Below are 11,703 nucleotides of genomic sequence, written 5' to 3' on the forward strand. Positions count from 1 at the left end.
TATCATTCTATCTTAAATTTTTTTGTCTGCTTCTAAATGTTAATAATTAATTCGATGTTACGGATGTTTTATAATACTAGCAGTTTTTGATAAAAAAAGATTGATAGGTAAAATTAAGTAAGCCAATATCGGATATTTTGTACATGTATTTCAGTAATTTAAATTGGCTTTTAGGAGAGTGGCCACTGGTATGAAATGAAAAGCAAATAAAACCTAGTTTTCAGAAATGTGACACACCACACCCTCACTTTAAAAGCTATTGTTTTTTAAGCATTAACAGGTCCCTAATAAGGCGTATAATATGTTAATGTTAGTTTTTCTTAAATTAAAGTACTGAGTAAAAGCCTCCCTTATGTTTTGATTATTGTTTGACAAATAGTGTCCTAATCATAACTCAGGTTTCTTGGTAATAATTAACAACGGTAGTGCGATTGTGTTAACAATATATTCTGTGCAGCAGATGAAGACTGGCCTACCTATAATGGGACTTCAGTTTTGTGGATGGCCTACAGGAGTTCTTACTTCAAATGTTCCGTTTTCATCTCCTTTACCTGCTCTTGGATCAGGGTTGGGATTATCAGAAGTGAATGGTAACTCATTCCTGGCATCTAGCGTTCCTGCAAGTAAAAGTGAATCACCAGCACTACAATCTGAAAAAATAGCTTCTGCCCCTTCTACAGCAGTTGAAGTAGCCAAGCCAGTAGATTATCCTAACCCAAAACCTATACCAGAGGGTAAGTAAAATGCAACGAGATGGAACTCTGTGGAGGATAATCTCTGCAGTGCCATTATGATGTTACAGTTGTTGTTGTTTTTTTTTTTTCACAATTTGCCTGATTAATTTGGCTAGATTATTTCTCTTATCTGATTGTGTGTGATCACGGAAAAAAAATGCCTGCAAAGTGTTTATATGCTTGTCTTGATTTAGAAATGCAGTATGGGTGGTGGAGGATTACTGATCCAGAGGACCTAAAATCTTTGCTTAAAGTGCTGCATCTCAGGGGAATAAGAGAAAAGGCCTTACAAAAGCAAATACAGAAACACATGGATTATATCACTCTGGCCTGCATCAAAAATAAGGATGGTATGTAATTGGTCTTTATGTTACGCATGGCATTGGGGCATAAGACGACTGGCGTAGAGCTCTGAGATGTGTTTAGACACAAAGTTAAGAGGAGTGGCTGGAGGAAAAAGGGAAAGGTCTCATTGTCTGTAGTTGCCTTTTCACCAGCCTCATTCTGGAAAGTTACAGGATTGGAAACCCTGTTTAATAAAAGTTGCTTTAGTGCTATACGTGTTGGTAACCTTTTTAAGCTCTTTCCATCTCTGTAATACTCCAGCTCAGCCTCTCCTTCCCCTTCTTGCCTTTAACTTGCAAATTTGAAAACCTACAGATTTTGTTGTCCATATTGGGAGTAGTATCTTAGGAGGAGTAGTACATTTTTACAACAGTTCTTCAACATTTGACTGGAGGGACAGGTAAATCAGCTTGAATTTACTGAGAGAAGTTATAATACTAATTAAAATAATAAAAATGTGGTTCTCAAATACAGTTGCAATTATTGATATCAATGAAAATGAAGATAACCAGGTAACTCGAGATGTTGTGGAGAACTGGTCAGTAGAAGAACAGGCAATGGAGATGGATCTTGCTATTCTTCAGCAGGTGGAAGACCTAGAGCGGAGAGTTGCATCAGCTAGTTTACAAGTTAAGGTAAAACCAACTTTTAGTAAAATGTCTCTTTAAAATAAGTGGTAAGAATTTAAAGTAAAAGGTAGCAGTCCTTCTGCTGTTGGTAAGTGCCTTGTTATTCCATTGCTAATTGTCTGCAAATAGAACAAATCCACTGCGGCAATATCATGGATATTTGTATTTGAAACATTTTATTGCAGTTAAACCTTCAGCTGAAGATGCTCAGAATGGCAGTTCCTGGACTGTTTTTGTACAGTGTGCAGTTCACTGCACATTTTGTTAACCTTCTGTGAATGCAAAGACTTCATTGCATATAGACTGCTTAATTGTAGTAGGTTTTGCCACGGTTCTGCCTGGTTTTGGGTGGGTGTTGCTGTTAAAGCTTGCAGAGGAGCCTACAAGTACATTATAATGTACTTGTGCATTTTTGTACTTGTATAATTTGCTTGAGTATTGTAGTGTCATGGAGAACATGTGATGGTTGTCAGTGTGAAGGAGCTAAGAATTCACTGGCTGTCATTACATTTTGGAGTTTTTCCAAGGTGGGTGTAAGGATGCCAAATCGCATATGTTTGGTTGTAGTTCAGATGTAGTATTTGGGATGTAGTTTGTTCTAGGGGCGGATGTTATTTCTGTGTGACCAGTCAGGTCTCCTGAGCCTGCTGGACAGGTAGACCTATTCTGATGTTTCGACCAATAGAGGAGGATACTTCAAAAGGAGTTGCAGAAAGGTCTCTCCAGAAAGTCTGGTAATGCTTGTATTTTTTGATTAATTATTTTAGTTCTCTGGATATTTTGAAAGCTGTCTCTACAGATGGATTACAACTAACCAAGACCTACTGGAAACAGCGCTTCAGTTACTTAGTTTGATTCCATAAAACAGTTCCTCTGTTTACACACTAAGTTAACAGCAACCAATAAATGCACAAACCTTTCTATTAACATAGGGTTGGCTGTGTCCTGAACCTGCATCAGAGAGAGACGACTTGGTATATCGTGAACATAAGTCAATTACTAGATTGCACAAGAAGCACGATGGAGATTGTGCTGGAGGCGGAGAAGGCAATACCAGCTCTCTAGAGCGGAAGAGTGACAACCCTCTAGATATAGCTGTAACCAGGCTTGCTGACTTGGAGCGGAACATAGAGCGAAGGTATCTGAAGAGCCCCTTAAGTACCACCATTCAGATCAAACTGGATAATGTGGGCACAGTTACTGTCCCTGCTCCTGCACCATCCATTAGTGGTGATGGTGACGGGTAGGTTATTGAGATTAACTTGAAAAATTATTGTGCTTCTTTGCTAATTGGAGCCTATTTTCTTATTGCCTGTGATCTATGTACTTTCTTGTATGTCTGTGATCCATACGGATCATGTTATTCTGCATGGTGCTTTGTAAAGATATTTTTTGTTATGTTTGTTGATAATCTTGCAAAGTTATATTTAACTGGTTGTGACTAAGCTTTGAGGCACGTAGCCACAGTCTGTGCACTACATGAAATTTAGTTGCTTAAACCTTATACTTATTGGCTGTGTACGTTTTGTCATTGCTTGGCTTTCAATGTGATAATGATTGTTCCGCGTTTAAATATAAACAAACATGGATGTGACCTACTTAATTTCTCTGTATTTCAATGCAGAACTGAAGAGGATATTGCTCCAGGGCTAAGGGTGTGGAGGAGGGCATTGTCAGAAGCGCGCAGTGCTGCACAGGTAGCTCTGTGCATCCAGCAGTTACAGAAATCAATAGCATGGGAAAAATCTATTATGAAAGTTGTAAGTATTTTTAATTAAAAAAAAAAAACAAAACAAACAAACAAAAAAAACCCACACCAAAAAAACAAACCTGTAACTAAACTATTTTTGCTATATCCTATTTTCCCACTTCAGGCATTTTAAGATACCGTGGTTAATAACGCTTTTCTTATTACTGTGTGTAAAACTTAATACAGTTAAAGAGTACGTTGTACACAGATAAATATAAGCCTAATAGAAAAGATTCTCCCTTTCTTGCCAAATTAATCATTCCTGAACTTTCGAAGATAAAAAGCCCCTGTAACTAGTTGCTTTGTTTACGATGGCATTTACTCTCTGTTCTTAGCATTTAGGTAGAGAGGAATCATTTCTGGATCCATCTGATGGAAGATACTCTATCTGATGGATCTCTTTTATGACATAAGCTTTATGGAGGTTCAACATCATGTATCCCAATTAAGGACTTCATTTTTCAGAAAGTCGAGATGCTGCAAATGTGTGGCTTCTTTGCATGCATATTTGTCAGAACTTGAACATATAAATTGGGCAAGAGTGTGAGCAAATGGGCTGAAATACCCGTTTCCTTGTACACTTAAAAAGTGGATATGGGTCAACTGCATATTCAAAGAAGTCATGAAAAATGCAGGTGTCAAAGTTTCCATGGAACTTTTGAACCTTGTATTTTTGAAAACAAAACTACTACTAGAGCAGTGGTGATTATGATGTGATTAAGTATGGCCAGTGCTATGGAGTGGGAGGCAAAAGTGATTCTTCCATTGGTAGTCTTTTCCCTAATTTTTTGAGTTCTGACAGTCCTATACAGATTCTAATTATATCTGGACAATTAAAGGATGATAGAAATAAAAGCTATAGTGTAAGTCTGTACCTTTGAGTTTATATAGCCGTAAGTTTAAAGCTGTATCTTTATAGCAAAAGGTTTATGAATTTAGGAGCATCTGAAAAGGCATTTGAATGTTTCAAGGTGTAGTAATTTATTATCCAGAAAAAATGTATAGCATCGCTCTCAATTTGTTTGAAATGTTCTATACATTTAATTGCACAGTAAATGTAAGTATTTGGTGAAAATGTGGAGGTCTTGGAAAAAAAGAAGTCCAGATATAGAAGAGTATCGAAATCACACAATGCATGTAAGAAAATTGACAATACATTAGATATTTTTAAGTTAGTGTGAATTTTAGGAAGTGCTAGGATTGGGTTTTTTTGCCTTACTGAATTTTTTCATGGTGACTTTTGGATAAGATCCTTACTGATTACTATTTGAAAATATTGTCATAAAATATAAATTATTTTTATGAAATAGCAACTTGTATATGAAGTATGGGTATAAATGGAACAGAAGATTCTTGAGATAGTATGGATGGGCCAAGAGATTTTGATAGGTGGGTATAAGATACCTTTGCTTTCCATGGACATTAATAAAATATATAAAGTATTCATAGTTTTGTTTGCTGTAGAACAACTATCTTATAATGAATTGCTTTTCAAATGTGTTCCCAAATGTAGCCTTTAGATTAGGTCCTCACATACTGCATATATTCTTTTACAAATGTGATCATTAGTAGACTCTGATTGTGGTAAAATGAAAGGAAAACATTTTTGAGTGTGCATTTTTATGTTTGGAGAGGAAGGGGAATTTATGTACCATTCCTGTGTTTCAAATTTTAAAAATTGAAATAAAACCATTTTTCATGTGTTACAGTACTGCCAAATTTGTCGAAAGGGAGATAATGAGGAACTGCTGCTCCTTTGTGATGGTTGCGATAAAGGCTGTCATACCTACTGCCACAGGCCCAAGATCACTACCATACCAGATGGTGACTGGTTTTGTCCTGCCTGCATAGCAAAGGTAATACTAACCGTAACGGTGAAGTCACCTATAGTGCCTTCTAGATGGTAGAGTTACAGGTCTACCAGTGCTTTTTTCAATTAAAATAATGGTCTGTATGTTTTATGTTGGGCTGCCATTAAATAATGAGATTAATAGTTCTATTTAACTTGGTTTTTAGTGGCAGTAAAGGCTACAGTTTTGGTTTGAACTGTATTTCTTTAATGTAAGTAGGTACAGAATTTTCCTGCTGATTTAATACTATATCAGAGAAAATAGTAAATATTTTTGTACAGCATACTTTAGTTTTGCTTTTTTGATACACAGCACATTTGAGAGAGGCCATGTATGTTTCCTGTGCGAGGTTTGGCTTCCCCCCCCCAAGAAAAATAGGCTAAATAGAGCTTTAGGATAGTTCTAGTCAAATGACTGAATTAACAGTATTGTTTAAAAGTCCACAATTTCCCCATCCCTAGTTAGTCCTAAAATTCAATGCATTTTCTGCTAAACTTGTTAGTTATGTTTTCTACCATTACCTGTGAATATTGTAACTGATGAAGTAGCTTTACAGTAAATACTCAATTTTGTATTTTTGCTGGGTATTGTCAATGTGATCCTTTTTTCTGTGCATCTTTCGCAAAGTAATAAGGAAGACAAATTGGTTTTTAAACCATTATGTGCAACAGAAGAAATAAAAACAGGTTACTGTGGAGAACTGATTGTATAGTAGTTTATAAGGGGTTAACTCATGCTGTAACTATTCCTGTCATTATCATGGTTATATTGCAACTTACCTTGTAATAAAGATAGAAATTACCCTATCATGCTATAACTTATCCCATCACTTCTTGATATCCCATTGCCCCCCCCGCCATATACTCCTGGGTTACATTGTGCCTGCCTTACATTGTGTTTTTAACCAAATGGCCGAAAATCAACATTCCTCTTCAATTGCTATGTGAGCTGACGTACTTGGCTGCTTTTCTATCTTTGGGCCAAGAACATAGTCATGATACGGAGTAGTGTTAAGAGGGTACAATTATTTACAAATCTTTCTAGTGTTCTGGGTTGATCAAAAGGAATTCTATACACAACATACATTTTTTCCACATTCATGCATTCATTCATCATCTGATTTGTACAAACTGACTGCGTTTTTCACCATGCTAGTTACGAGCAGTGCCAGATCCTTAAGGAAATTATTTAATGCAGTCGTGAAATAAAGGAATTATGTAGTAATGGCTTGCAGTAGGTAGCAAAATCTGCACATTCTTAACTCTGAAAAAGCAGATTATAAAAATACAGGTTTAGACAACTTTTAAAGCAAATAGTGTTTTGATAGGAGAGTATAAAATATAAACGTTATGGTTTAAAAATTGTTCAAACTATCTAATGTAGTCTTATTAACACAGAGTTCAGTAATACTGATGCTGGCTGTCTTCATGGAAATTGTTTTCTATCTTTTCATTCTTTGATTGTCAGTGACTCTTTTCAATGGCATCATGCGCTTGACTTGACATTCCCCACAGTTCCTATTCCAATAATCAGGATGATGACTTCAAGTACCGGGCTGCGTTCCGATGCTGTCGATACCCATAACAACTTACTTTTTTCATCTTAAATGTACCCCTTTAGTTTCATCTTACTGGCTATAAAGAGTTTTGTATTAAATAATGTTCCTTTTTCCCCACTTTGTAGCATTCTTGTATTGTCACATGCCTTTTATGTTCTCCTGTAGTTGTCATGTAGCCAAGCTATCTATATCTTTCATGTCTAGCTTTTAATCTTTAAATCAGTTGATTCTGCCCCTGACTTTTTAAAAACTGTTTTCCAGTTTTCCATGTCTTGCAAATAATGTGGTTGCTCGAAAATGAATATACTATTTCAGCTGTGGTTATATCAGTCTTTTAGGAATAGACAAATATTTGTCTAAAACTGTGCCAGCCTAGTTTGTTAGGAGGTACTGTTTTACCAATCTGAAGGTCAGGTACTTTTATATCATCACAAGTTGAGAACCCGAATCACTAATAACAGGAATTTCTATAGCCTTACTTGCCTTTACAGAAGAGCAAAAAGTGAATAATCTCTGATATTAAATATTTAAATTGTTTTGGTGCTTCTGTCTGATCTTCATTGCTGTCTATCAATAATAACGGAGGATTCTGTAATTTCTTGGTTATTGCTTATTTCAGTTCTCTCTATTGTAGGCAAGTGGTCAAACTATAAAAATAAAAAAACTTCAACTCAAAGGGAGAAAAGGTAATGAACAAAAGAGAAGCAGGAAATTAGCAGGAGATACAGAGGATGAAGACTCTGCAACTACAAGCGCCTCCTCAAAAAGAGGAAAACCAGACCCTAAAAAAAGAAAAATGGATGAAAATGTTTCTGTGAGTCAATTAAAGCAAGAAAATTTCACTGCTATTAAGAAACCTAAAAGAGATGATTCCAAGGACCTGGCTATATGCAGGTAAAGTGACAAATTCTAAGCTTGGGTAAGTGTTGAAACAAGAGGTGCCTGATTCTTTTTGTCTCTGTTCTGAGGAGCAAGAATCCTATTCTTTGTCATGTATCCCATGCAGGTTGTGATAATTTGAGTGTGTGTGTGTATATGTATATATATCTATATAAAGGATTTAGCGTGTGCTTGTGGTGAGGAACTACTCTGTTTGGTAATGAAGGCCAAGAGGAGAGTACCTACTGTTAGAATGTGGTCTGTAAAACCTACTCCCACGTGCCCTTCCAAAAATGGGAAGAACAAACCCTGATAGCATTGGTACTGGCAGCTTCCTCAAGTGTAGCAAAGATGATTATCCACTGTGTCCAAAAGGCGTTGCATTAGAGAGGAGGAGACAGTAATAGCAGCGCATCTTCTTGCAGAGTATTGCTGGACAGTCGAAAGTGACAATAGGTCAGCCTCGTCTGTTTCGGAAAGCTGGTATTAGCACCTGTTTTACTGGTTTGCAAATGGTTTACATTGAGGTTCGAAGCATGGAAGTTGCAGGGCTCTGTTTCTCTTACAGAACGTTGATCACTGGAATTTCATCTTGCGTAGGTTGCCTGGAGAGAACTTACTGCTCTTTTAAATATTCAGTTAAGATGTCTGTCTTTATCGACATTGTTCTCAGCCTTGTGCAGGGCACAGAATAAAGTGCGTTCCTTTTATAAAGAGAATAGGTTGGCACTACATGATGAATTTATGGAACAGTGAAAAACCTCTGTGAATATATGAACAGCTTAAAATATTGATTTAAAACCTTATTTTGTTCAGCATGATTCTCTCAGAATTGGAAACGCATGAAGATGCCTGGCCTTTCTTACTTCCTGTAAACTTGAAACTTGTTCCTGGTTATAAGAAAGTTATTAAAAAACCTATGGACTTTTCCACCATTAGAGACAAGCTAAGTAGTGGACAGTAAGTAATCTACTGTAAATTTTACTTTACGTTTTAAAATATTTAAACATTGAAATACAGTACCTTCTTTAAAATTAGTTAAACTAGCTTGATCTGCCTGCTCTGGCACTTCTGTGATTACTTCTACAGTCAAAATAAAAATTCTTAACTGTATACTTTTGACTTTGCCATATCTAAGTGAAATGGCATGTCAGGTGGGAGAACCTGTGGAACTGGCTGAAAAACAGTAAAGCTGCCAGGTCAAATGCACAAAATCAATCAACAGGAATAACTTCTTTTCCTCATCTTTTCTCACTGAGACATCTCAATGTTGTTACATGTAAGCAGGAACCAGCTGGGTGGGCTTTAAGCTGATGGAGTCCCTGTAAATAATGTTGTAGCTGTGGAGTGAATTGGTGCCCCTGTTGTGGGAGGCCAGGTAACATTCCAGTAATGGTGGTTAATCATCTTACCGTCCTAGAATTAGACTGCACAACTTCTTAAGAAAGACACTCTATTCCTCTGCTCCCTTTCCCGCCGTTATGTCCCTGTGCTCTAGTGGCTCCCCACCACCAATGAAAATTCTGTCATCCATGAAGATTGACCCTCTCCAGCATCTGTCAGCTTCACACAAAGCAAGTTTCCTAGGATAACACAAGGGGCTTTTTCTCCCTTGAACCTGAGATTTAAATGCTCCACACATGCTTATTGGTATCAGTAGACTTGTAACTTTTACTGTCTGTCTTTTTAATAATTCCTGTGAACACTGGAACACTATTTGGGCCATGTATGTTCAGGATAATAATAAGAATAACAAAGACAATGTTATAGGATTGATCTGGGCAGCCATTTTTTGTACCTGATTGTTCCTCTTCTAGGTAAATGCAGCTGTACTCAAAATTTACTTTGAGGGGGCCTGAGCCCAAGAATAGATGAATAAATTGAAAACAGCCGTAGCATTTTAACTAGAAAGCTATTGAAGGGAAGGGGGATGTTAATTTTTTAAAAGTTTTTTTTCGAGTACAGACTTGAAATATTCTACCTTACAGAATGTTTGAGGAAAACAACAAACACAATGATGAGAGAGTATTTCCTTCCACTGATGTTCATTTTCTTGTTAATATTTAAATTAGAATTTAAAAAATCAAAAAGTATAATTAATATGTAGAACATTGATTGAATATTCTGTGGCTGGTTGTAAATTCACTGATATTAAGGTAGTTCTTTCTCATGTAGTTGAGGTGTTTTTCCCTTTTGATTGTCTGTGTTCCAAAAATCATTCACCTTTTTCTTCTTTCAGGTACCCTAATCTTGAAGCATTTTCGCTAGATGTCAGGCTTGTTTTTGACAACTGTGAAACCTTTAATGAAGATGATTCTGACATAGGCAGGGCTGGCCACAACATGAGGAAGTATTTTGAAAAAAAATGGACAGAGATTTTCAAAGTGAGCTGAAGTTACCAGAACTCATTTTTTCCTTTTTTTTTCTTTTTTTTTTTTCTTTCCAATTAAATGAGGACTGATAAGACCAGCAATGTGAACTGTATTTTACATGAAAGTGCAAGGCACATGCATAACTAATGACTGTTTTTTTCCTTTAAAATATCACAGAGTTGTGATACTAGTTCTAAAGGCTTCACTCCTACAGCAACCATGGCCCCTTGGTTATTGGTTTGTGTGTTTTAACAAACTAATTTAGGTAGAACAGGGAAGCACACCCAAAGAATTTCAAAGAAAGGGGTGTTATAGTGCAATAGCAATTTAAAATAATTCAAAACGCACTGAATATTCAACCACCAGAGCTCTACTTGGGGAAATGGTTCTCTTTCCCTTTCAATAAATATCTATTTTTCATTTTTTTACTTTGTAGTTTATTTTTTAGTGAATGTATTTAATTTTATGAATTATTTATGATTATACAGCATTCAGAATCTTCGTTTTCTGTGAAAAGGAAGAATTAGAAAATTGCTTTAAATCTTGAAAATACAACAAGGAATGTTTTAAAATATAAAACAAAGCCAAGTAATACTGTTTACACTGATGTGCTGTAAAAGCACTAAAAATTAAACTTTACTGTAGAGTTACAAGTACATTTATATATATGTTGCTGCATCACTTGTGTAGTTAAATTGTATTTCAAGACAGTGAAGAATTGAGACATGTACATACTGTTCATTATTGTTTATATTAAGTCTTGTTTTAAATATGTATGATGTGTACATATTGTTTGCAGACATTATTGTTTATGCCTTAGAAGGATGGTAGCATTTTATTTTAGTCATAAGGTAATTATAGCTATATGGCTTGTACAGTAATTATCCTCTACCAACACTGTGGAGTCTCCTTAATCTTGGTAGTGCCTGCCTTTAAAACAGGGTGTAGGGGATATTAGTTTTCCATTTTTCTATTTTGTTATATAATTTCAAGCCACCACGGCCTCAAATTCAAGTATAATCATTTGTATCCATGTGGAATAAATTTGTGACAATTTCCTACGCACACAGTATTTTTTCATAGAAACATTTTCCTCCATTTGCCTTGCCACAGAAATAACAAAAAAGACGTTTGTAACCACTGTGTTTTATCTACTGTGTGTTGTGGTGGCCTGTTGGGGCAGGTAGATCAGAATTTTTTTTTTTTTTGTACTAATGTAAGAGTACTTGAAGTTTTATTTAAAAGAAATGTTGTGGAAAGGTAGCATTCTTTTTCTTTTCCTTTTTTAGGAGTGTTATTTTTCACTAGTATGTGTGGCACGGATACAATAAAAGACTGTTTTGCAAACCAGATTTTCTTGGTGATTTTAATACTTCAGATCCTGTGTATACAGGAATTTTTAAAATAATATCTTGGGAGCCTTGCATTTAACATTCAGTTCTTAATATGATGCATCTAATTCTCCTGGCCTTCTAATGGTAGTTCAAAGAGAAGCAATTGCCAAGCAGTCAGAGTGCAGTTCAACCGCCTGTTTGAACGAGCATCAGTAACATTCGGTGTAACCACTGGGCTGCCTCGTATTTGAC

General features: G+C 36.0%; 1 protein-coding gene across 18 annotated transcripts in view; it reads left to right on the plus strand.

Moving 5' to 3' along the window:
• Positions 1-11,469, plus strand: part of BAZ2B (bromodomain adjacent to zinc finger domain 2B) — a 165,869-nt gene extending 154,400 nt beyond the window's left edge. For 11 of the 18 annotated variants that reach the window (XM_064450866.1, XM_064450867.1, XM_064450865.1 and 8 more), the window contains 9 exons: positions 458-734; positions 929-1,084; positions 1,554-1,714; positions 2,641-2,951; positions 3,333-3,468; positions 5,168-5,314; positions 7,501-7,760; positions 8,562-8,705; positions 9,985-11,469. In XM_064450866.1, coding sequence (XP_064306936.1) covers positions 458-734; positions 929-1,084; positions 1,554-1,714; positions 2,641-2,951; positions 3,333-3,468; positions 5,168-5,314; positions 7,501-7,760; positions 8,562-8,705; positions 9,985-10,138 — 1,746 coding nt within the window. In that variant the 3' untranslated portion in view covers positions 10,139-11,469. The remainder of the gene's footprint in view (positions 1-457; positions 735-928; positions 1,085-1,553; positions 1,715-2,640; positions 2,952-3,332; positions 3,469-5,167; positions 5,315-7,500; positions 7,761-8,561; positions 8,706-9,984) is intronic. The other 7 variants (XM_064450869.1, XM_064450871.1, XM_064450877.1 and 4 more) reach the window with 3 other exon arrangements.
• Positions 11,470-11,703: the final 234 nt, after the last annotated feature.

Source organism: Phalacrocorax carbo, chromosome 5 (genome assembly GCF_963921805.1).
Source record: "Phalacrocorax carbo chromosome 5, bPhaCar2.1, whole genome shotgun sequence".
NCBI lineage: Eukaryota > Metazoa > Chordata > Aves > Suliformes > Phalacrocoracidae > Phalacrocorax > Phalacrocorax carbo.